The sequence below is a fragment of the Octodon degus genome, unplaced genomic scaffold (assembly GCF_000260255.1).
Source record: "Octodon degus isolate 3935 unplaced genomic scaffold, OctDeg1.0 scaffold00032, whole genome shotgun sequence".
In the NCBI taxonomy this organism is placed as follows: Eukaryota; Metazoa; Chordata; class Mammalia; order Rodentia; family Octodontidae; genus Octodon; species Octodon degus.
Window position 1 is genome coordinate 2,871,099 of NW_004524608.1, and position 26,719 is coordinate 2,897,817.

The window sequence follows — 26,719 nt, forward strand, 5'->3', positions numbered from 1 at the left end:
ATATATATATATATCATACATGGAGTCATTGAATTCAGTTCACTGAACCAGAGCCTTATTTGTATTGCTGTAGCCACCTTTGTCCCTTCTTGGATCCCTCTCTGTTCCCTCCCTTAAACCGCTCGCTTAAAATTTTTTTTTTTTTGCAGTATTGGAGTTGAACCCAGTAACTCTGTTACTGAGCTACATTACCTTTTACTTTTTTAAAAATTAATTTTATTGGTATACTTTATTTTTTCATAATTTTATTGAGAAACAAATAGCAATGAGATAGTTTCAAATCAAATTGATAGGACAGTTTCAGTAATTAACACATTGCATACTCTCTTCCTAGTGGTTATTTGCTGCACAAGATGCAGACATGATATCCTATTTACAAACACTATTAAAACAAATTCCTCTATTCATTAAGAGAATGTAACTATGTCTTTCCTAACCATTTTGAATACACAGATACAAAATGGACATTCATTTATATATCCCCTTTTTTGTTTAGTTCTGTCATTTGAATATTATAGGTTTGTTAACTCAGCAAAATATTCTAAAAGAGTCCAGTAGTCCATAATAGTATTGGGCCTTCCGCTTGACTGGCAGTGTCAGAAATTATAGACCTGAGTCCCCTACAGCTCAACATAACACCATGGCTTTACTTCTTGTACTTCAGACATCATCTATATAAAGATTGTTTACAATTTTTTTTTAAGTGGGGGGCAGAACCAGGGATTGAACTCAGGCCCTTGCACTTGCCAGGCAAGTGCTTTTTCTACTGAGCTATCTCTCCAGCCCCATACTTCTTGTACTTCGTTTTTGTACTTTTCTGCTGGATGGTTAAGACCAAGATAAAGCAAGACCTATGCAACAAGAGTTGTAGCTTTTGGATCTAATAAGGTCAGTCAAATCCCCTCAGGATTTATCCTGAGACCCTGTGCCTCAGATTGTAGATCCTTTGTCAGTGTCAGCCATGTGGATGAGTCACAGCCATTGCTTGGCCAGTGTGCTCCCCATGAAAGCCTGAGAGAATGTTTTCTCAGAGAATGTGACTCTCCTTAGGCACACTATACATCATCGATCACTTTCCTCTTTGGCCCCATAATCTCTTTGATCAGAAAATTTGGACACTACTGAGTTTCATGACATTACAGTACAAGATCTCATATGTCCTGAGTCTTAATTGACCTTGGAAGGCTAGGGCCAAAATGTTGGCTTTCCTTGCGGCCCTCCTTTTTCTCTAATTTTGGTCTGCAAACTTAGGTTGTTATCCCTCCAGAAGAGAAGCTTATTGTTATAATACATATGTTTAAATACTGCATTGTTTCTCTGGTGCCAGAATCTGAAAGGGTAAATAAGTAGCAAAATGTATAACAGATGTTTTGAAATAGGAAGAAAATGTCCAAATGGGAAGGCGAACAAGCAAAGGGGGAGGGGAGAAGGAAGGAAGGGAAAAGAAAATAAAGAGACTAGAAGAAAAAAAATGGAAACAAAGCTTCTGTAAGTAAGGAGGGGAAGAGGGGTTGATGGGAGGGGAGAAGGCTGGGGAAGAAAGAATCAAGGTATATCATGTATAGGCAGAAATTTCCTACGATGAATGTGATTATTATGTATATCTAAAGTATACCGTATGCAGTGTGTTAATTATTGAAACTGTCCTACCAATTTGATTTGAAACTGTCTCATTGCTATTTGTTTCTGAATAAAATTAGGGAAAAAAAAAAAGGAGGTGGTGAATGAAGGCAGGAGACAGGAAAAGGAATGTTGTGGGGCTGTCCTGCTACAAGGTTATATATGGTTAGATTTCTGGACTTATGTGTAAACATAATAATTATATAATTCTTTATGCCTATTTTTAGTCTCAAAGTGCATCCAGTTACCTAGGAATGTCTCAAGTTTACCCTTCTTTATGGTTGAGCAGTACTCCATTATATAAAAAACCCCACATCTTTATCAGCATAACTACTGATGGACATTTGGGGCGTTTCTAAGATTTAGCTGTTACAAATTGTGCTGCTATAAATATGGTATTGCTGTGATAAGATGCTTTTAATTGGTTTTGGGTTTTTTTGTTTGGTTTTTGTATTTTAGGGGTCTATAGGGTATTAAGGGTCTCACTACTAGATTGGATTCATAGTGATCCACCTGTTTACAGCCTCCCAAGAGCTAGGATTACAGGCACATGCCACTACACCCAGTCTCAGTTGCTGTCTCAGTGCGCCCCAGGGGCGGGGCCGGCAAGGCAGGCCTGAGGATCAAACCCTGGCCCCTGTGCCTGCTTGCAGGCACTTTAATCCACAGAGCTATTTGGCCGGCCCCTGATGGCTTTTAATTCTTTTGGGAAGATACCAAGAAGGGGAATAGCTGGGTCAGATCCCATTTTACTTTTTGAGATAGGATCTCACTAAATTGCTCAAGCTAGGCTGAACTTTTAATCTTCTGCATCAGCCTACTAGAGTGCTGATATTATAGGCATGTACCCCCATGACTGGCTTAGTTTATACTTTTTCTTGAGTTCTATGACATTATCAGATTATAATTTCCAGAGATCACTCTGGTTGTGTGAAGTGGTCTAGATAGGATAGAAGCCAGATTACATGCATTATTATTTAACTGTAGAAACTAATTTCTTCTTTAATTTTATCTGTGACCCATTGATTATTTGGGAGGATGTTATTTAATTTCCATGTATTTTTGAAGTTCTTGTGGTTTCTTTTGCCACTCTTTTCGAATTTCATTGTACTGATAACATTCATGAGAAGATTTCAGTTCCTTTGCTTTTACTTGATGTTCTGTGAGCGAATATGTGGTCTATTTTGGAGAAAATCCCAGGTGTAGCTGTGACAGAAGAATTTGTGTTCTGGCATTGTAAGGTGTAACACTCTGTAGACATCTATTAAGTTCATTTGTTCAGAAGTTTTCTGATATCTTTTTTTCTAGTTGATCTGTCTGTGACAGTGGTATATTAAGGTCCCCCATTACAGTTGTTTGTATGAGTGCCTATTTGATTTTTTATATCCTTTAATATTTATTTTATATAGTTGGGTACATTGATATTTGGTGCCAAATTTATGATTGTTATTTCTTCCTCTTGTATTCTCTTTACAAGGATGTAGTGACCTTTATCTCTCTCTTAATCAGTCTTGGATTAAAATTCACTTTGTCTGCAGATAGAATAGATACCCCTGCGTTTTTTGAGGTTCCTATGACATAGAATATTGTTTTCCATCCCTTGACTTTTAGTGTGTGAATTTCTCTTAGAATTAATGTGTTTCTTGCATGCAGCATATCATTGGGACTTGTTTCTTAATGCATTCTGCAAGTCTGTTTCTTTTGATTGGTAAATTGAGGGTATTAACGTTGATGGTTATAACTTATATGTATTAATTTGTCTTTGTCATGTTATTTTCCTGTTGTTGGCTCCTCTTTTTTCTACTCCATTTAATTGCTTGCCTTACTTGTCATATTCAAGCTGTAGTGGTTCATGGATTTGTAATCCATGTTATCACTCCCTGGAATATTCAGAACATTTTGGAGTGCTGGTTTCATGTCCATGAATTTTTTCAGGTGTTCTCTGTCATAGAAGTATTTTATGTTTCTATCAATTTTGAAAGATAGTTTTCAGGGTACATCTATCTGGGTTGGAGCTTATTTTCTTTTAGTGCTTGAAATACTTCACTTCAAACTCCTTGACTTAAGGTTTTTGTGCTGAGAAGTCTGCTGTGATTTTGATGGGTTTTCATTTATAGGTGATTTGGTTTTTTTTTTTTTTTCTTTTCTCTAGCAGCTTTTAATATTGTTTTTGTATTGCATTTCTGAGATACTATTATATCATTTTGGAGTGGATTATTTTTTGTAATGGCTAATTGGAATTTTAATTTATCTCTATGTCATATTCCTGCTTGGGAAGTTTTCTGCCATGACTTCTGTGAATAGGTTTTTTAAATGTCATTTATGCTTTTGGTATGGGGAGTGGAACTCAGAGCCTCTCACTTGCAAGGCAGTCAGGCTCTGTGCAGTCCTGTTTTGTTTGTTGTTGTTGTTGTTGTTGTTTTTCATTGACTCTAATCAATCTTTTTTTTTTTTTTTTGGCAGAACCAGGGATTGAACTCAGGCCTTTGTGCTTGCCAGGGAAGCACTTATTCCACTGAGCTATCTCCCCGGCCCCCCAAATCAATCTTATGTTTATATTTTTCTTTGCGTCATTTAGCAGCTGCTAGATCGATTTCTCATGGCCCCTTACTATTTCTCAGAAATATTTCTTTTTATGATCACTAACCATACTCCTGTCTTCTATAGCTGAGATTCTGTCCTCACATTGGCTCATTGTACTGTATATACTTTAAATGCAATTTTTAATCTCCTTGATATCTGATTGAGTCTGTTTTATGGATTCCATTTCTTCTCTGTATTGGGTGTTTGTGGTTTACATCATTTTCCTAAGCTTCCCTATTTTTTTATCTGTATCTACTCTAGATAAAGTCATTAAGCATGTCTTTCATTATGGTCACCATTTCTGTAGTTATCTAAGAAACTATTTCTGATTTGATTTTCTGTGGAGCCTCATTCATTTGCTTTGTTATTTATGCTGTTACCACTTTACAGAGTCCATTTGGGTTTCTTTTGGATTGTCCCACCAAGTTGCCCCCTAGGTTTGCCTTTGGTGTGCTGGACATCTGGGGTTGCATATTGTTTAAGTTTTGTTTTTATTTTTTTCTTTTTTAAAAAAATAGATTAATGTTTGGATTGATGCTTGTAAATTGTCTGTGGAGAGTAACTTTATTGCTAGTATTTAGAAAACTTAGGAAATGACTATTTTTCAAAAGTATCTTCTAGTTGGTTAGGTTTTAGGTTTTGAATCTGTTGCAAGATCCTCCCTCCTCAATTTATTGGGGATGCAAAGTTTCTGCCTACTTGGCCCAGCCCCTGGTTCTTAGGCACTGGCCTGTAGTATTATTTATGACCTGTACACAATTTCAGTCTTGTTATACTAGGAAGAACCACTGGTTAGAACAATTATGTCACTTTGGCTAAGCTGGTACAATAAGTAATTAAAGTAGAATCAAAGATAGCCTAGAAAATGACAAGCTGAACGTAACTATTAATTTGTTACCTTGAAATGTAATAACTAAAATTGTGATTATATAACAACATCTAAAATGAACCAGAAAATTGTATGTAGTAAGCCCTCAAAAATTAAAAAAGAAAAGAAAAGAAAAAGGGCGGGCCACATAGTTTAGCAGATTAAGGCACCTGCTTAGGCAGATGCAGCAGCTGGGATTTGATCCCCGGTGTGCCATGCCAGCCCCACCCCTGGGGTGTGCTGAGACAGCAGTTGAGACTGGTCATGGTGGTGCACATCTGTAATCCCAGCTGTTGGGAGGCTGAACACAGGTGAATTACTACAAGTCTGATCTACGTAGTGAGACCCTGTAGACCCTATACTAAAAATAAAAAAATTAAAAAAAAAAATATGTGCGGGACTGGGGAGGTAGGTTGCAGGATGAGGGAAATGTGTGTAAGCCCACAGGATGAACAGAAAACATTAATATATAGTCCAAATAAAAAGAAGCAGATCAGGCATCTGTTCAGGATTCTTCCACTTGCCAATATATTATCTTCTGATTAAAAGAAAAAAAAAAAAAAAGCCCTCAATATAGGAATTTTACCTACAAGGGAGGACACTTAAAACAGGTTAGGGAAAAAAACAGAGAAGTAGAAGAAGACAAAGAGATTAGAAACAAGGCTGGTGGACAAATTAAGATCACACAGATTTTGAGAAATTGGTGAAGAAGACAAAGATAAAGAGAAGGAAGAAATAAAAAACAGAACAGAGCAACAACTTAAACTAGAAACCAGTTCAACTCATGTTAAAAAAAAAAAAAAAATGATCAAGGAATACAAAACAAGGGCTGGGGAGATAGCTCAGCAGCATAAGCACTTGCCTGGCAAACGCAGGGTCGTAAGTTCGATCCCCAGTACCAAAAAAAGCAAGGAAAGAGAAAACAGGATTAAGAAATATATGTCCAGTTTAAGGTGTATGTGTCTGCTGTCACTGGTAGACATTGTGGGTAGAGTTCAGATCCAAGTTGATTAATCCCACCCAGCCATAACTTTTATGGTAAGGTATTAGATAACCCCTGTGAGCCTGTGCCTTTAGGTCCACTTTAGTTCAGGCTCTTTCTGACCATGAAACTGGAACCAGACCCATTCAGCCTGCAGCAGTCTATGCGCTCCCTCCACTTTGAACTTGGCTGCCTGACTTCCTGCTGACTTAAACTTGGTTCTCTGACCCCAACAGTTGGAGCCACCAGATGGAGCCATCAGTTTTTCTGAGTTCTAAGCTCAGTTGGCCCCTCTCCAACATGGCTCCTGGCCCCCTGCCCTCTCCGAGGAGACATCTGAACCCAAATAATGTACCAGCCACTACAATTGCTATGTCTACTGCTCCCTGTAACTGGTATGTCTCTGGCATTGGCAGTGGTCACCCTGTATCTGCAGGTTCCAGCAGCCGCCCTCCCATGCAATGATCCTGGGCTCAGGAAGAAAGTGCCACCTGTCACCTCTCTCTGCGTGTGCTTCAATTCTCACTTCCTGATCCTTCCTGGGACTCACCTCCCTCTTCCTTCACCTCTTCACATTGATATACCAGATCTGGATACCAGATCTTGGAGAAGCTCTTTTTCTGTTGCTCATTACTCTGCCATCTTCTCAGAAGTCTGTTTTTCTTTCATATGATACTTACTTTCATCTTTTTGCATTTGCATTTTACACTGGTAACAGCTCTCCCTATGTTGTTGCCCAGGTTGACCTTGAATTTCTGGACTCAAATGATTCCTTAACCCTAGCCTCCCAAGTAGCTGGGTCTGTAGGCCTAAGCCACCATGCCCAACTTTCATTTTATTTAGATATAGATATAGATATATAGATATTTGTACTGGCAATCAAACTTGAGACCTTCTGCTTGCCATGTAGGCACTTATGCTACTGAGCTAACTCCCCAGTACCCCAATCTTCATTTTAAAAATATAAATGAAGGGCTGAAGATGTGGCTTAGTGGTAGCGCACTTAGCTAGCATGTATGAGGCTCTGGGTTCAGTCAAATCACCATGAATAGGTGAAGGGTGGGGAGGCTCAGTTCTGTCCACAATACTACAAAATAAATGGCACCTTCTTGGCAAAATAAATCAGAACATAAAGCTCTAATTCTGTGGACTGTGTGTGATGGCTATAGTGTTTAGTATAGCACTGTGCCGGTGCTATCAGTGACAGCTAGCCAATTCGGCAGTTTCCTCTGATACACTCAGTGTGGAAATTCCCAAGCTGCTAACTCCCTGCTCTGCACTTCCCTCAAGATTCTGCATTAGTTTCCTATGGCTGTAATAGTAATTTGCCACAAACTGGTGGCTTAACACTACCAAAGTTTATTCTGTCCAGTTTCTGGAGATCTGAAATTAGTCCACCAGTACAAAATCAAGGCATGGGCAGGACTCTGTTCCTTTTAGAGGCTCTTGGGGAGTAGCCACTCCTTGCCTTGCCAGCTCCTGGGAGCCATGGACACTTCTTGGCACTACATCTGCTAGTCTTGAAGGCCAGCGTCTTCAAATTACTTGCACTCTAGCTTGACAGAGCCTTCTCAGCATAGGTAGAACTTGTCAATACTGAAAGGAAGATTTTTCAAAGGCAAGTGAGAAATGGTAAAGCTTTACTAATTTCCTTTGGGAAGAAGACTGGCCTGAAGTGGCTGTCTACCAACTCCCAGAAAGTTACTGTGAAAACATCACAGAAGCTGCTGGATCTCACCCCCTGGCACTCTCAGATTTCTCCTCAGGAATTCCAGCTCTAAGGCATCAGTACAGTGCCAGCATATATTTCTTTCACATTCTATTATGAAAACTGGTCAATTAAGGCTGGGGAGGAAAAAGTAAATTCAATGTATTGGTTGTCTCATAAATTGGTTTTTCAGTGAATTGGCCATTCTGCAAAATGGTTTTCTACAAAATGAGTCTTAGTGAAATCAGCCTGCTTCCCAGGAAAGAGTGCAGAACTCCCACTCCGTCGGGCTGCTGTCAACCTTGCCTAGGATCAGACTGCACTGTCCCCCTAAGTGGTGCAGGTGGGCTATTATTACCTTTGTGGGAAGCCAGGTCTGAGTCTGGTCACTCATATTGTACAGCTGCTGGGGACAAAGAGGAAGAAAAAGCAAGAATGGATGGACCACTCTGCTTTAGGGTCCCAGCTCAGTGGAACCCCAGTGTTGGCCAGTAGCTGAGCCTCTCTCTGGGTGAGCTAGACCCACACCAGCAGTCAGTCATACTCTGACTGCTAACCATTATATGGTTAACCTACTGACAGAGTGACTGCACATACTGACAGTTGATAAATACCACCTTTTTCTCTCATTTATTCTTTAACTTTGGGGTACAGCACTTAAACCACTTTGGAGACTTCTTCTTTTGGGAATCCCTAGCCCATTTCTCACTTTCTTATAACTTCAAAAGCCAGTTCTAAGGAGCCAGGAATATGGCTTAGTGGCACAGTGCCTTGCTTGGCAAGTACAAGCTCTTGAGTTTGATTTCTGGTTTTTTTTTTAAAGACATCTCATCATTGTGCCTTTGGGAAGGCTTGCAAGTTAGCAGAGCAAGTGGAGTTACAGGGAAACCCTGTGGAATTCTGAAAATGGATGTTGCCAAAGTAGTAGCTGACTCAGTAGAATAAAAATGAAAAGAAAATCCAAGGGGGGGGGGAATTAAAGAGAAACAGCAACAGAAAAAGGCCTGTATGTTTGTACATACCAACTGTATCAGTGGCTTATTACCTATTTCCTAAGAGCCTGGATGAAAACATGAATCTACTTATGTGCATATTCTCTTCTAAAATAATGCCAGAATACTTAAAAATAACTATTCGTTATTTCTCTGACAATGTTGCGAGCAGTCACAGCAGCATAAATGCATAAGCAATGCATTGCCATAGCAGTGTTTCTGGATGCGCCAATACTGAAGTAGTTTGCAGACATCTGCTTTAGCATAGGGACATAAATGACCCAACTGGATATAGCCTATATGTGTACAGCAGTCTATTTACAAGAAATTACTGATTCAAAAGCTGTTGTAAATATGCATCCCTGCACCAGTGAGGTTCAACAGAAAATTTGCAACAAACCAAATGAATAAATTCAAAGCCAGACTAATAGTTATTTCAAGTTAAAAAGAAGAGCAGGGATTGATTGGAGCTAAAACTAGCTCAGCAGCCCTGATGATAACGGGATCTTCCCCATGTGGCACAGAGGATGCCTAAGCATCTGGAGCCTGCCAGTGCTACATGGAAGAAAAGAGACTGCAGGCAACACCAAGGGAGGGTCCTCAGTCACCTCTTACTCAACATAGGCAGTTATTAATAAGTCCTAATGGCATGCACACATGAGGTGTGGTGGCTGGGCTCCCTCTGAGGCCTTGCAGGAGGCTGTCTTGAACCTGGGGTGTGAGCCATGCTTTACCAGTAACAGGAGCACCTGCTGTGCTGGAGGACCAGCCACCTGTGTGCTCCGGCCTTCCTGCTCCAAGGAGACCTAAGTGGAAGGCAAGAACCACCGAGTTGACAGTGGAGGAGTAATGGTGATTTTATCAGCTGTATTTTCTGAAAATTTCTGCAGTAAACAGAAATTACTTTTGGTTAATTTTTCAAAGAGCTGCATTCAGCTTGTTAAGTCCATGCAACAACACAAAGATTTATATCACCACCTTGCAACCCCAGGAGAGTTAAAACAATTGCTGAGGGGAAGAGATGAAAGGTTTATGACTGAGTCTACAGTTACTTAAGTGACAGCAGCAGTCATCTTCCAAGCCACAAACCAACCCTCTATGGAGGATGGAAATTACTCGGGTCCGCTTCAGTGTCCCATCCTATATTAGGTTAAAAGGGAAAGGGCAGCAGTATTGCTGTGCAGCACTTGGGATCGAACCTCTTCTGGATCTTTGCTGAAGAAGAGTTAAATGCTTTCAGATTGTCAGAGGTAAGGCCTGCCTCAGGTTCCTTAGAGTGGAGAAAAAAAACAGTGCTGCAGGAAGAGTTATTGTGAAATACAATGTGTGTATAAAAATGTGAATAAAATATAACAATTAATTATTTGAAAGCAACACATGTATAAGCACCATTCCAATCAAGAACAAGAGGGCCGGCCAAATAGCTCAGTGAATTAAAGTGCCTGCAAGCAGGCATAGGGGCCAGGGGTTCCATCCCCGGGCCTGCCATGCCGGCCCTGCCCCCAGGGTGTGCTGAGACTAGGTGTGGTGGTGCATGCCTGTAATCCCAGCTCGTGGGAGGCTGTAAACAGGCAGGTTACTACGAATCCAATCTAGTAGTGAGACCCTGAACATCCTGTAAACCTTTCCCTAAAATACCCCCCCCAAAAAAAAAAAAAAGAACCTGAACACCAACCAGCATCTATAATGGTTTTTTTTCCTGGTCACACCTCCTTCCTTCTTTCTTGGAGGTCACCATCTTGCTTTTATGCAGTGTGTACCATGGTTTGATTTCTGCCTGGTTGGGGACTTGATTTAAGTGGAACCACATATAGCACCCATTTGGCCTCTCCCTGTCAATGTGGTACTCTGACACCAGCCCCACCTTGCTGCACATGGTGCAGCTTCATTGCTGTGCAAATGCCTCGTCCCAGGCATCTGTCACCATCATTACCTGTTTTACCTCTGGTGGTATGTGGGTTGTCTCCAGCAGTTGGAAGCTATTACAAATGATGTGTCTGTGGATTCTTCGCTGGTGTCCTGCTTGGAGAGCAGGGTGGCTGCTATGTGGAGCCTGTGCACTGTCATCTTTCCTAGGTAAGCAGAGCCTGGCTTCCTGCAGTGACCAGAAACTGCTCTGCATCCTTGCTCTTTCCTGATCTGCTCAAAGTGTCAGTTGTGCCTGTCCATTGGCTGAGCAGTAACTCACTAGGGCTTTCCTGAGAATTTGCCTGATGTAACAAGGTCAGGCACTATTTCATGTGCTTATTGATAGTTGTAGTTTACTGCTATGAACCAATTGTTCTGTGCATTATTTTACTACCAAGTGCTGTTAGTCAGCTATCCAGTCATCATCTAAGGGGCAGTGTTTGGAGGAATATACGGATATAAGCCCCCACACACACCTGACAGCTAGAAAGGCAGATAAATAAACAATACATGTATAGGGGTGACTTGCCCCAGAGGGACTGACTGCCACAGGATGTGGCTCTGGTGTCGTAGCCTCAGAACTTTGACAGTGTTCTGTGTTCAAGTAATTTTGTTCAATGATCAGATGAGGCACTGTCAAAAAAGGGTCCTGTCTCTCTCTCTCTCTCTCTCTCTCTCTCTCTCTCTCTCTCTCTCTAATAAATAAAAAATAAAAAATAAAATTAAAAGGGGCTGGAGAGATGGCTCAGTGGTCTAAAGCACCTACTTAGAACAAGTTTAGCAAAGCACAGGGACTGCGGTTCAATCCCCCAGCACCACATGCCAGCCAGTCCCGCCCCCTGGTGGGCTGAGCAGGCCACACACACACACACCTCTCTCTCTCTCTCTCTCTCTCTCTCTCTCTCTCTCTCTCTCTCTAATAAATAAAAAATAAAAAAAAAATAAAAAAAATAAAAAAAAAAAAAAAAGGGTCCTGTTAGGGGTGAGTGCAGAGCAAGGAGAAACCAAGAACCTAGAGCCACAAAGGCACTGACTCCTCACTAGCAAGGCCTCCCCCTGGGGGCAGTTGGTGAAGCCTATTTTGAAACATGGCTTCACCAGAAGCAGCAGCAAAGTACATTCTAGGACAAGGCACAGAATGTGGGAAGGCACAAAGCAAATAAAGCGCAGCGACTGGAGAATGTGAAAGTGCCGGACAGGATGGATGAGAGGACAGAGGCCATAGGGCAGGGGTTGGAGGTACTCCTGGGAAGGGACATTTGTCTCCTGAGCAATTGGAGGTGAATCGGGAGAACTGAGTTAGAGTGAAGCAGTTAGATCAGTGAGGCATGAAGTGAATTGAGCCCTCTCACCATAACTCCAGTGTTGGTGTAGCCCAAGGGGGTGGAGTAGCAACCCAGAGTACCCTTTCTACAGTCAGCAAGGCTCAGCAGCTTCTCAGAATCAATCAAGCCTCAGTTTCCATACTTACAAAGTGGGCTTAAGCCTCACTGCCATAGCTGTTGTGATGATCAAGGGAGAGAAGGCATGTGCTTCATTTTCCTTAACCCTTGCTGGACGAGGCTGATGGAGCACTGCTCTCGCTCAGTGAGGTGGGTCTTGCATCGCTCTCAGCAGCTTTACCTTGTGGTTAGACCTGCCTCAGTCTGTAAGAGGGTGAAGATACAGGCAAACAGTCCACCGCGCAAACAGACGTTCGTCATTTGAAAAACACACCCCTCCTCACGTGAGACCAAGGCCAGGCGGCCCGGGAGAGGGAGAACTGCGCCTTGTCTGGGAGCTGGGCCGGCCGAGGCTTGGACTCCAAGGCCTGAAGGTGGGAGGCAGCTGCGGGCTGCCGGCTGGAGAGTGCTGAACGGGCGGGTGCTGTTCCTGCTCAGCCTAAACCCCTCCTCCCGTCAAACTTTCCGGAGGCCGGCTTTTCAAGGAAACGAAACCGAAATTAAGCCAGAGCCATCTTGCTATCCGTGCAGGCCACCGATACGGGGCGATGCGCGGCAGGTGTGCACCATGGACCCGCGGCAGGTAAGCGGGGCGCCTCTCTTCCCCAGCTCCGCAGGGCCAGCACAGGAGACTGGGATCCCCACGCCCCTCCACGAGCTGGGATCCTGCCCAGCCCTCAAGCAGCCGCCACCCCACGCCCTCCCCACTTCTACGGCCCAACTGGCCCCCCCTGGCACAGTTTTCATTACTTAGGAGTCTTTCCAGCACCCTTTCACCTCCGCAGAGCCTTAAGGAAACTAAAACCAGCTCGAATATCCGTAGGTGGAAGTCTGTAACAGCTTTATTCAGTGTAGCTAAAACCGGAAAACACAAATGGCTGTCCTGGAAGCAACTCCGCGACGTTCTGCAGCAGCACAGGCTCCCAGTGCAAGGTGCTGAGTGGAAGCCAGACTAAAGAGGCTTCAGACTGTGCGCACACGCAGATGGCATTGTGAAAAACAAAGCTGTAGGAAGGAAAACAGATCCGTGGGTGCCAGGGCTGCGTAAGGGGGTGTGATTGACTGCCGAGGGCCCTGAGAAAACTTGTGGGGAGAGTGGAAGTGTTCTGCATCCTGGTTGTTAAAACTCAGGATACATTTGGTAAATAAACTTAACCATATGCAAGTTTTTAAAGTGGCCACATAGTATTAATGTGTGTGTATTTTTAAAGCCCTTTAGAGAGTTGAGAGACACCAAACATGAAAGAAAAACATCTCTTCACATATACCAGAATATCACTCCAGGAGACCAAGTGGTAAAGGCAAGGGTTTCTCTTGACCAGAAATAGAAAAGTTTATTGGAAGTTTTTCAGGCGTGAATATTAGGTGCCTTTTTTTTTTTTTATTTTATGTATGTAGTACAGGGTCTCACTACATAGATCAGAATCGAAGTGATCCTTCCTCTTTTTAGCCTCCCAAGCACTGAGATTACAGGCGCATGCCACTACCTCCTGTCTCAGTCACCTCAGTGCAAACCCAGGGCCACAGTGCTCTGCCTAAGCAGGCTCTTTGCTGAGCTATCTAGCCGGCCCTTAGGTAACTTGTTTCAAGGCTTGCTCACTAAATGAACAAGAAGTGAGAGAAAAGTGACCCTGAGGATTTTAGGACTGACCATCATTCAGCAGCTTGTCCACATGACTGTGCTCAAGTGGGGTGTGGTTTAGAGGGGTCCAATGGGTAGGGAACACAAAATTAATAATCTCCTTCCCTCTACTTCAAGTACCTCCTGAAATAACTATTAATATATCCTTTTCTTTCTCTGTGTGTGTGTGTGTGTGTGTGTGTGTGTGTGTGTTCACAAAGTTCTGGCATATGCCTATAATCCCAGCACTTAGAAGGCTGAGGCAGGATTGCTGTCAGTTCAAGGCCAACCTGGGTTGCACAGTGAGTCCAAGGAGAACCTACACTGCATAGTAAAACCCTTTTGCAAAAGACCAAAAAAAAAAAAAAAAAATGAAGTTCTCCCTAGCTTTATAGTAGAAGAGATTACAGGAAACTTTATCTTGCAACTTGCCTTTTTTGTTGTTTTATTTAAGATATTCCTAACTAAATCTATCACGTATTTATAAAAGCCATGTGAATACTGTTCCACAGCATGTTTATATTGCGTGTTTCTCAATTCTTTTAAAGGTGAACACTCAAGTATTTGCCAGATTTTAGCTGAGAGTAGCAGTTTAAATCCAGAAATGGATATAATTACTAGAAATTGACTTAAACCACCTTAAAACAAAGTTGGGGTTTTTTTGTTGTTTTACTTTTTTTGTTTTGTTTTTTGAGTCAGGATCTCTCTATGTAGTTCAGGTTGTCCTCCAACTCATGACAATCCTTTTGCCTCAGTGTGTGCCACCACATTGGCCCAAAACAGAGTTCTTTTTCCAAGGTCACTTTAAGAGCTAATTTTAAAAATCCCTAAAGTTCCCATAATTGAGTTCTGTGGACTCGATACTCTGTGTCATCTTTGCTCCTGGCAGTATGGGGCCCAGGTACACAAGAGGAAAAAGGGATGTGACTGTGGGGGTGGAATGTCTTATTCATACAGCCATTACTTCAACAAATGTTGGTTCACTGTCATCTTTAGGTACTAGGGAAACAAAGGTGACTGAGGTGCTAGGGAAACAAAGGTTCGTGTTCCCCTGGAACTCACTGTAGAGTCAGCTCCAATCCTATCGGTACTATATTATGAAGGTTGGGACTAAAGTTGAGCATAATTTCTACAGTACATGGTATTATTAACTACCTTTCAGATAGTGTAGTCTTGATGTACCATTGTTGTTTTAAAATCTAGTAGCTTTGTTAAAAGTAAATGTTTAATAAGTGTTCAAGGAGAGGGACCTCTCTTTAAACCAGTCTTTTTTATATCTGGTAACCAAAACAACTAATTTGAATATAACATCATGTAATACAGTAACCATTGTTGATTCCTGTTACTTTCTTTAGTGAAATTTTGTATTATTTCTAATGCTTTTTTTCTATTACTATTTTGTATTCTTTAAAAAATAAAATGAAAAGCAGATTTAACAGCAAAAATTAAAAAAAGAGAGAGGGATCTCTGTGGTAATGAGGGGCTGGAACTGGAAGACACATTTCAGAGACAATACAGAGGTGGTAAACCAGGCCTTCCACTACCTGGTTAGACCTTGGGAGATGGGGGCAGGCAGGCAGTGGCGATGAGTCAGGTTTGTCACTGTAGTAACCTAAGAGGAAAAGAATGCCATCAACAGTAATAAAAACAGGAGAAGGGGCTGCCTTCAAGGGAAATTACTAATTTGGTTCAGCCATATGCAGTATTTGAGATTAAAGCAGGGTATCTCAGCTGACAGATACCTAACTACATAATTGAAAATTCAGATCTTACACTTCTGCACAAAGTACAGATTATAATCACTAGAATTCTATAGGTTTGAGTTGTATAAGAGGGCTACTTTAGGGTGGGGCGTGGATGCAAACAACTTGGCTAACCATGAGCTGAAGGCAGGGTGAGGGCTATGTGAAACCAGAATAGCGAAGAAATAAAAGTGGCAGGGGCATACGAGGAGTCGGTTTCAGCAGAGTTAGTAATGGAAGTCGTAGAGACACAGGGATTCCTTAAAACCAAATCGTGGTCCTCTGAGGACTCCAGTGGCAAATAAGTGCAAAATATGAAGAAATTTCCTTAGAAAATTGGTACTGGATGGAGCTCATAAGAGATCATTTATAGCAGAGGAAAAAGAATGTTTCTGCCTGGGGAACTATGAAAAAATTATGGGACACACTAATCAGCTGACAGATGAACAGGCAGGCACAGCATCACAGAGACCTACCACACAAAAGGAAAACCAAAAAGATGTCAACTGTGCCCTACAAGAAAGGACAGGAAAACAAGAAGACAGGATACATGCTGTCAGTGTGAGTAATACTTGTGTATGAAACATGCATTGTTCATGTGTAAAGACTGCCTTTGACAGATGAAGCAAAGATGATTTGTGTGGTAGACTTGTTTATATTTACATTAAAGTTCATATAGGGTTTGTTTTTTTGTTTTTTGGGGTTTTTTGGCAGAACCGGAGATTGAACTCAGGCCCTTACTCTTGCCAGGCAAGCGCTTATACTACTAAGCCATCTCCCCAGCTCCCGTGAAAATCTTGATGCTTATTCTAAGCACTCATTACATAGCTGATATTATATTTGCCTACATGCACATTACATAATATATTAGGAAACTCCTGATAAAATACAAGATGAGAGGTGGCAAGAATGCCCTGCCACATAGGAAAGGAATGCCATGCAGCAGGCAATTGTGTGTGAAGACAGCCTTGGGTGTGACAGCTGAAGCAAAGATTATTCTCGTCGTAGAATTCTTTTTATTTTTTTTTTATTTTATTTATTTATTTATTTTTGTGGAACCAGGGATTGAACTCAGGTCCTTGCACTTGCCAGGGAAGCACTTATTCCACTGAGCCATCTCCCCAGCCCCCTCGTTGTAGAATTCTATTGATATTTTCATTGTAGTTGTCACAGGAATTTATTTCTGATGTTATCTTACAGGCTTTTTAAGCACATACACAGCTTATATGAAAATATTGATGTTTATTCTAAACATGCAATACATGTTAAGAATTTAATACTTTGTTTTATTGATATTTTATATTCCTTTTATCTACACATTATATAATATGAGAACCTCCTGACAAAACAATGAGACCTAACAAACTGTCCACTGTACTCCAAAAAGGGTAAGGAAACAAAACACCTGGGCTATCAGTATAAGTGATGCACATGTATGGAATGTGTTGTTGTCGAGTATAAAGACTGCCTTAGATGTGATAATTGAAGTAAAAGTGGTATTTTTTTCAGAGTTTTGTTGGTATTTTTATTGTAGTTCAGATAGGAATTTATTTCTGGGTGTTTTTTTACCTTTATATACCAAAAAACGGTCAGAGTTGAAAGTTTTGATGCTTTTTTATAAACATTCAATGAATATTAAAAACCTAGGGGCCGGGGAGATGGCTCAGTAGAATAAGTGCTTGCCTGGCAAGCTGAAGGGACTGAGTTCAGTCCCCAGTTCTGTCAAAAAAAAAAAAAGAATTCTTGGGCCGGGGAGATGGCTCAGTGGAAGAATAAGCACTTCCCTGGCAAGCGCAAGGGCCTGAGTTCAATCCCCAGTTCTGCCAAGAAAAAAAATAATAATAATAAAATAATAATAATAATAATAATAATAATGGGACTTTTGACAAAATTGGCATGATACCCTGCAGGTTATCTGATATTTCTTTTGTCACAATTATCCAGATAATAGTTTGGGGGTTTTGGGGGGGGGGGTTTGTTTTGTTTTTTGTTTTTGGTTTTTTGTTTGTTTTTTGGTGTGTGTGTGTGTGTGTAGTTTTTTGAGACATAGTCTCACTAGGTAATTCAGGCTGGCCTCCAACACACTGTGTAGCCCAATCTCAAACTTGGATCAGTCCTCCTGCCCCAGCCTCCCTAAGTGCTGGGATCACAGCCATGTACCCAGCTAATGACAGATTTCAGAGACAAGCGTGCTTGGGGGGTAGGTAGCCTGACCTAAGAAGGGTGATCTCATTGATTCCTTAGTTCTTAACTCCCTTGTCATTTTCATAATTTTCAAAACAACCCTTTATTTGTTTTTCTGATTTTTGCAAGAGAAATTTTTGAGGTCGGTAGAAAGGGTCCTTCTCAGCCCCCTGAATTCTGTTGAGGAGAGAGCATGAGTTAGGTCATTAAGAAGCTGTGCTGAAAGAGCCCTGTCTCCTCTCAGTGGTCCTCATCAATACTTCTGAGAGGTCTGAGGCACCCTAGCCAGGCATCAGGGCAGCTTCCTGGGCAGGGGTTGGCAGGGGCCTCTGAGCATACCACTGTAGCCCTATTCATTTTCTTTCCTACATCTTCTCCCACAGAGGTGGTCCCTCTACAGTCACCGTTCCCACCTCAGCCAAGACCATGTGCACAGCAAGGCCACGCAGCAGCCTTTGGGGCCAGGATCGTACCTTAACAATTTCCAACTCCAGCAAATAGAGTTTCTCAGGGGCCAGCTTCCGGAAGTGCCCCTGCCTCTAAAACAGGAAACATTACTGCCGCTACCGCCACCATTCTTCCCAGGACCCCTCCCAGGATTCCAGCCGAGGTATCCAGGACCACCTGCTGGAGACAGGCAGCTAGAGATAAGGCGTGTCCCCAAGATCGTGCCTTTCCAAAGTCCAGGGCTCCAGGTAGGCTCCCAGTTTCCTTCCTGCAGCAGAACGCCATGGAGAGGTGTTGATAGGCTTTCCTCACAATTCCAGGGACTGCACATCAGCCAGGATCAAGAGCAAAGGATTTTAGAGTTCTTCCAGGAGCTTGGAGAACAGTCAACCACCACAGCACTTGATCTGGCCAGGAAGCTCAGGGTGCCAAAAAAGGAAGTCAATCACATTTTATACTCCCTGGCAAAGAAGGGTAAGCTGCAGAAGAGGACAGGAACACCCCCTTTGTGGAGCATTGTAGCCTCAGTTCAGACCCAAAAGAAGCCCATTGAAGTTGTGAGACCAGACAATCACAGCCTGGGAGCCCTGAATCCAAAGCCCAGCTTGGAATCTGAGAACAGAAACTCCGTATCTGACTTAGCTGATCCTCTTGAGTCTTTTGACATGGCTGAGATCAAGGAGAAAATCTGCAACTACCTTTTCAATGTGTCTAACTCCTCTGCCCTGAATCTGGCTAAAAATATTGGCCTCACAAAGGCTCGAGATGTGAATGCAGTGCTGATTGACTTGGAGAGGCAGGGGGATGTCTACAGACAAGGGGCCACGCCTTCCATATGGTATTTGACTGACAAAAAGCGTGAGAAGATGCATATCAGGAGAAATGCACACAGTATCCCTGCAGCCACTTCGCCTGCTGTCCCTGAGACTAAAAGAAATGCCAACCTTCCTACCTATCACTTACCCCCATCAGATGCTTCAAACAACATTGTGGCCACAGCAAAAGTGGAGAATGGGCAAGAACCTGTCATAAAGTTTGAAAGAGAAGTCCGAGCAGGACCGATGAGACTGAAACCATCGTTTTATCACAATAACCCCTCAAAAGCAGGGTATGTTGACTTTGAAAATGGCCAGTGGGCTACAGACGACATCCCAGATAACTTGAACAGTATCCGTGCAGCACCGGGTGAGTTTCGAGCCATCATGGAGATGCCCTCCTTTTACAGCCCTGGCTTACCACGGTGTTCACCCTACAAGAAGCTGACAGAATGCCAGCTGAAGAACCCTGTCAGCGGGCTATTAGAATATGCACAGTTCTCTAGTCAGACCTGTGACTTCAAGCTCATAGAGCAGAGTGGACCATCCCATGAACCTCGGTAAGAGCCCAGGAACTGTGCCATGGGTTGGGGTCAGGCACCCACCACTGACGCAGCCTCGGCTGACTTGTGAGCAGGGTCTTTGGTGGCCCCTCTTTTCTTCTTCCTTTTATGCCTTTTGGCTAAATTACCTTCTCTTGGCCCTTCTCCAGATAATGAACAGGGATTTGGCCAGCATCTTGGCTGAGCAAAGAGCAGGTTGATTCTATTGGCTGAAATGAAACTAATATAGTCACCATAGGCTTACATGCATCTGTATCATGCCTGCCTCCTAAGGTGTCCAGAGGTGATGGATATTGAACTCCCCTCCCAACCTTCCCATGTATTCTGCCACACACACACACACACACACACACACACACACACACCTGCCGCCACCAGCTAAGTTCCTGAAACAGGTGTAGGAGCAGGTGGGTTGGGGCAGGCTGCACACAGTAAATGAGAGTGGCTGAGGTGACAGTGCAAGTGGGCAGGCGAGGGTGGTATGGAGCACACATGGCTGCCTGGCTGCCTGTTGAAGGTATGATTCTAATTTTACACTCCACCTCTGCACAGATAGGTGGGCTAGCACTTGCTGCTGCTCCTTAGTTGAGGAATCAGAGGCTCCCCCACTCAGACAGCTGGCCAACGCTTGCATCGGGGGGGTCCCACAGCTCAGAGGATGGATTGAAGAAGATAAGTAGGCCTAGCAGAGACTGGCACTAAGTGTGACAGGGTGCAGCCCGAGAGGACCAGTGAGGATGGGATATGCCACCAACCTTCACATGGTTGTGTGTCATTGAACAGTGGTGGTACACTCTGACATGTTTTTTAAGCAGCTTTATTATTGTGTAAACATGGAGACCAACTGACACAACTGCGTCACTAGGCAGTATAACCTTATGCCACCACTGTTGTACATGTGGTCCATCATTGGATGAAATATCATTGACCAGAAAGAACATTTCTGTGTTTATTTACATGGCTGTGTATATGCCGTCTGGTTTCTTGGGTGAGATTCCCAGATGTGGCCTAAATTCCTTACCTAGCTATCTTCATGACACCAAGTTAGCATCGCAGGGAAGGTGTTGAGAAAAGGGGATGCATCAGCCTAAAAGCTGGCAGGGCTAGGACTCGTTTGTCTCTAGGGAGGAACCTAGGTGGCTGGCATTTTCTTTCTTTCCCCCACATCCACTCTGGGGTTGAGAGAAAGCCATGGGTTTTGTGTTAGTAATTCTCTGGATGTCAGCTATAAGAAACATTGATAGTGGATTCAGGTATTTCAGAAAATGTTGGAAATAAGAAATTTGACCTGTTTTTCTAAATGAAATCTCAGATCTACTAAAGAATTGAACAGCTTGAAGAAAGCAGCCTAGGCCTAGTCCAGAGGCCTAGAGTGAAGCTTTTTGGTTTTGTGCCTAAGAAGGAAAATTCATTCATCTGAGGTTTGGGATAAACGGAGAGCTCTAGGATGACTCAAAACAAGGTGTAAGAGTGCTATACTTCCAGGGAATGTTAGGGTCCCTCCACCCCACTCCAGGACGCTGCTGTTGTTCCTCCCATATCCAGCTCCCCATCTTCCCACTCCAGAAACATCAGGTTTCAAATAAGGGGCAGGTGTCAGGCATGTGAGACTGGACTATACAATATCTCTGCTATGTTTTGCAGTGCTCAGGTCAAGACCATGGCTGTGTGTGTGCTAAGCAAGCATCTTACCCCCGAGCTGCATCTCTAGCCTTCTGTTCTCCTAAGGCTCCCCCTTGAGGAGGCCAGTCCAACAGAGTTGCTCTAGGCTGGAGGCCTTCTAGCTATTGACAGGACTATAATGGTGATTTTACCCCTCACTTCTTATACAGACTTCATCTTATTTTGTGGCTAAGAGATAGTAAGTTTCCCCCAAACAAGTTTTATATTATTCTCCTGTTGCTGAGCTTGCTCCACTGAGCTATTTAGAAAGTCATTAGCTGCTTTGTTCCCAAAAGAAACTTAACAATGATACAGACCTATAATTCCAGCCACTGGGGAAATAGAGGCAGGAGGATCACAAGTTCAAGGTCAGCTGGAACAACTCAGTGAGATACTGTCTCATAATTTAAAAAAATAAAATAAGGCTGAGGATGTAGCTCAGTGATAGAACAAGTACTTGTCTAGTATACATGGGACCCTATGTTTGATTCCCCACCCCTACTAAATCTTCCAGAGTGATAGGAGCTCCTGGGCATACCTTCCATCTTCTCTACAAGTTAAAATCCCTTAGTGCAGCAGAACATTCTGTGGTGGACATTGCTTTGGGAAGAGCAGAGGGTAGATGTAGCCTAGGTTCACACATCTGATTGCTTTCCACTAAGATTTAAATACCAGGTTGTCATCAGTGGCCGAGAGTTTCCCCCAGCTGAAGCTGGCAGCAAGAAAGTGGCAAAGCAAGACGCAGCCATGAAAGCCATGACAATTCTGCTTCGGGAAGCCAAAGCTCAGGACAGTGGGAAGCCTGAAGATTTAGCTCTCTGCTCCGCAGAGCTGGAGTTAGAGAAGGTAGGTGTCCTGCTCTGCTGGGGACATAAGTTCAGAGTTGATGTCTGGGATGTGTCAAGGTTTTGTCTGGCCCTGGAAACACTGCTGGTATAGAAACTCGCTACCTTTCTGAGGCAGAATCCATCTCACCAGCCACCTTTCCTCCATACCCAGCTCCTATTTTGCTACAGTCCAAACCTGACTGGATTTCCACAGTGTACGAAAGAGACCTGAAGGCTCATCTACCTCTCTGAGAAAATAACCTTCCCTTTCTGCCATGCCTCAGAAATCCTCAGCAGCCCCCATCCTCTGGACATCCAGTCCCCAACATTATGCTGTCCAGAAGAAATTCTCCCATTTCACCCTTTCCACTATGTTGAACTGACAAATGTTTTCTTAGTTTAATTTTTTTGTTTTCTGTTTTCTTCTTGTCTCTAATTTTCTCCAGACAGCAGAGTCCCAGCCCCCAACCCATTCAACCTCATCCTTGTTTTCTGGGAAGAGTCCTGTCACAACATTGCTTGAGTGTATGCACAAATTGGGGAACTCTTGTGAATTCCGTCTCCTATCCAAAGAAGGACCTGCCCATGACCCCAAGTATGTCCGTGTGTCATGTCTCTCCGCCAAGGTTTTCTCAAAAAGAAAGACAAGACACATTTTTCTCCTCCCCTTCTCAGAGGCAGCAGATTCCTCAGTGAGCAGTTTCTTCTGTTTCAGTATGGAAAAGGGAAGGGCCCCTTCAGGGCCTGGTTTTCAGTTTGTATAGCAGAGACTGAGATTAGGAGTTCAAAGGAACCAAGCTTTAGGGAAGCTCCCAGCTTGGAGGTCACTCTTGGTGGGAAGGGATGGCACAGGGCCTGCCTGGGCAGCTCTGCTTGAGTAGCTGTAGACTTGCATGTGCAGAAAAGGGTTCCCATGGCCTAGTGTGGCTCTGTGGTAGAGTCCTTGCCTAACATGTACAAGGCCTTAGGTTCAATTATAGCAACAAAAGAAAGGAAAAGAAAGAAGACTAGGACAAAGAGGTCTCCGGAGGTGAATTTAGGATGATGTTTGCATGTTGAAAGGGATTAGCCAAGCTAAAAGCCACTGGGGGCAGGAAGTGGTGAGGAGCACAGGCTGTGAGTGAAATGACAAGTAGCAGAGGCACTCAGCCTGGCAAGGCAGACATGTCCCAAGCCACCCTTTTAATCCCTTGTCCTTCATTTCCTCAGGTTCCAGTACTGTGTTGCAGTAGGAGCCCAAACTTTCCCCACTGTGAGCGCCCCCAGCAAGAAGGTGGCAAAGCAGATGGCCGCAGAGGAAGCCATGAAAGCCTTGCATGAGGAAGCCACCAATGCCGCTGACAACCAGGTGGGGCATTTTCCTGCTTTGAAGTTTCTATTTTTAGCAGCTGAGTGTGATAGGATGGCCTGTGAGTCCATCGATGTCCAGATGTGACTGGTTCCTCTTTGGTTAATTCTCCTCTAGTCTGGAAGTACGAACTCAGAATCATTTGATGCCTCGGAGTCTGGGGTGCCCAATAACATCCGGAGAATTAGCGAGCTCGTCAGGTACCTGAACACCAACCCTGTGGGCGGCCTGCTGGAGTATGCCCGCTCGCATGGCTTCGCTGCCGAGTTCAAGCTGGTCGACCAGTCTGGACCTCCTCATGAGCCAAAGTGAGTGCCCATCCCATGTGGGGGTGGCCCACAACCTAGGGAGGGGACAGTGTGCATTAGCCACAAAGCACAGGAGGTGAGTAGGTCCAGCCCAGTGAGCCCCGGAAGATGTGCATGAGCTATTGAGCATACACTCACTTTTCACTGAGCAATCTTTTTTTTTTTTTCTTCAAAATTTTATTGATAAACAGATAGCAATGAGACAGTTTCAAATCAAATCGGAAGTACAGTTTCAACAAATAACACACTGCATATATTCTTAGTGGTTAATTGCTGTACGAGATGCGGACTTGAGATCCTATTTACAAACACTGAGCAGTCTTGACAGATTTTGTAAATTAATTTTAATGTTTGAAGGGGTATATAGAAAATTGTTCAAACTGATTAAGTGTACAATGAAATCTTATTTTTATCCCAGATTTCTAGTTTCTCTCCCCAGACCCATCCTCTGTTACCATAAGTCCTCCTAGAAGTTTCTGTACATAACATTTTCCTTCCTTCTTTCTTTTCTACATTCCTTTTTTTTTCTTTTTTTGTCATGATGTGAATCAAACCTAGGGCCTCATGCATAATAGGCAAGCGCTGTACCACTCAACTACATCCTGAACCCCCCCCCTTTTTTTTTGGCGGAACTAGGGATTGAACTCAGGCCCTTGTGCTTGTCAGGGAAGCACTTATTCCACTGAGCCATCTCCCCAGCCTCAATATGAGGATCTAGCCTTGTAGGCCAGAAAGTTGACATTTTTGTTTTTGTTTTTCTTGTTGTTGGTACTGGGAATTGAACTCATGACCTTCTGCTTGGCCAGACAGATTCTGTGCCACTGAGCTATTTCCCCAGCTCCCTTTTTTAATAAAACATAAGCATGCATCATTTTTCCCTTCAGTACTTCCTACCAGTGTTTCTCCCATCATTACATACCAGCATATATAGACCTAAAAACCACATAATATTCATTGAATAGATGCAGTTTTTAAATTACCTGTTATAAGCTAAGCATGGCAGTGCATCCTGTAATCCCAGCACTCTGGGAGGCTGGAGTAGGAGGAATTGCAAGTTTCAGCCCTGCCTGGGTAATTTAAGGACTTTGTGAGATCCTGTTTCTACATAAAAAATAAGAAATGACTAGAGATATAGTTTACTATCAAGGCCTTGGGTTCAATCCCCAGTGAGAAGAGGGGTTATTTAATAAATCAGAGATTTGAAGGACCTTTTCTAAAGTGGATATTCAGGCACCACCATCCACATCCAGTTTAAGAAGTGGAATGTTGCCATTACCTTGAAAGCCACTCCCACCCCAGTGTAATTTATTTCACCAGCTTGTGGTGACATTTAGGTGTTTTGGTTATACAGCTAGAAACCCTTCTCCATGAAATCCTTGAACTGTGTGCCTTTGTTTACACTGCGAAGCTGTAGTGTACTTTTTTAGGAGTGAAATTTCTAGTCCCTGGGTTATATACATCTTTCTGTTTTAAATTTTTATATAGGTACTAGACTACTAAAAATATTGTAAGTTCATCTAGTTTCCCATTGTCCTAGTTCTTGTGTCGATTTATACCTTCTCAAGTCAACATACACTAATTTTTTTTTGTTTTTTGGGGTTTTTTGGTACTAGGAATCAAACTCAAGAACTCCTGCCTTCCAGGCAGGCACTGTGTAACTTTATATTATTATAAATCTTTTCCAAGCAGCTCTGTAAACATGGGCAAGCACATCTCTTCCCCATTTTTTTACATAGAAATGTATGCAGGCATTTTTGAACAGCTCCAATATGACACAACAGTATTATGGAACACTAACCATACCACTCTGTATTCTTTTAAGATAGCTGCAAAGGATAGTGCTATAGAGCACAGCTTTGCCGCAATTTAATTAGCCAGTCCCTGTTGATGAACATTTGGATTACTTCCAAATTTTTGCTTATAAATAATGCCACAATGAATAACATGTTGACCCAGTTACTTTTTACTCATTGCTGGGACAAAATACCTGCCAACCAAAATTAAGGAAGGAAAGGTTTATTTAGCTCACAGTTTGTAGAGGTTTCAGCTGACTCCCAAGTAGAGTGGCACATGGCAGAGACCAGCAGGTCATGGCAGCAGAAAACAGTGAAGAGCAAAGGGAAGGACGGCAGCTGGGGCTTCTAGCCAGCCTCTCTCCCCTCCTTAATTGTAAACAAGCTACCCTGGAGTGGGGGTATAGAACTCACACAATGTCAGTGCTTTCCTCTTGTGCAGGATGAGGATGTTTACAAACTAAGAATCCTGGCTGTCTGCTGAGTCACTTAATTAAACTTCGAAATTTCTCAAATTGATACATGTATCAACTAGTACACATGAAAAGCATTTGAATTTTGACAAATATGCCCAATGTTTCCTCCCATAACCAGTTTATGTTTCTACCAGTGATATGTAAGAATGGCTCTAAAAAATAAAAAAAGAATGGCTCTTGCCTGGCTATGCCCAGACTCACAAAGTATTATCAAGATTTTTATCTTTGCTTTTTTTTTTTTTTTTTTTTTTATTTTTTTTTTTTTTTCTCTCGTATTTTCCACCCTTGGGAAGGGTCTACAGGGTATTCATGGTCTCACTACTAGATCAGACTCGTAGTAATCCGCCTGTTTACAGCCTCCCAAGAGCTGGGATTACAGGCACACGCCACCACGCCCAGTCTATCTTTGCTATTTTAAAAAGTGAAGAATCAGTACAATGCAGAGATTAGACCAAGTTAGGATATTTATTATTATATACCAGTTAACAGATAAAGGAACAAAAACCATGTAATCATCTCCAGACATTCTAAAAAGGCATTTCTAAAATTCAACATCTATTCAGATAAAAGTTATCAATAAAATAAATATGATTGAATACCTCCTTAGTATGAGAAAAGTACAAAATACAGCAATATTTATTCATTTATTTATTTTAGCAATATTTAATGATAGGGCTGGTGAGATGGCTCAGTGGTCTAAAGCACCTACTTAGAACAAGCTTAGCAAAGCACAGGGACCGCGATTCAATCCCCCAGCACCACATGCCAGCCAGCCCCGCCCCCTGGTGGGCTGAGCAGGACACACACACACACACACACACACACACACA

General features: G+C 42.8%; 1 protein-coding gene across 3 annotated transcripts in view; it reads left to right on the plus strand.

Annotated features, from left to right (window-relative positions):
* Positions 1-26,719, plus strand: part of Adar (adenosine deaminase, RNA specific) — a 76,656-nt gene that overhangs the window by 34,369 nt on the left and 15,568 nt on the right. For 2 of the 3 annotated variants that reach the window (XM_023713743.1, XM_012514434.2), the window contains exons 1-6: positions 12,598-12,686; positions 18,034-19,472; positions 21,800-21,983; positions 22,411-22,559; positions 23,174-23,312; positions 23,430-23,620. In XM_023713743.1, the coding sequence (XP_023569511.1) occupies positions 12,672-12,686; positions 18,034-19,472; positions 21,800-21,983; positions 22,411-22,559; positions 23,174-23,312; positions 23,430-23,620 (2,117 nt within the window). In that variant the 5' untranslated portion in view covers positions 12,598-12,671. Of the gene's footprint in view, positions 1-12,597; positions 12,687-18,033; positions 19,473-21,799; positions 21,984-22,410; positions 22,560-23,173; positions 23,313-23,429; positions 23,621-26,719 lie in introns of those variants that run through there. The other variant, XM_004629805.2, reaches the window with a different exon arrangement.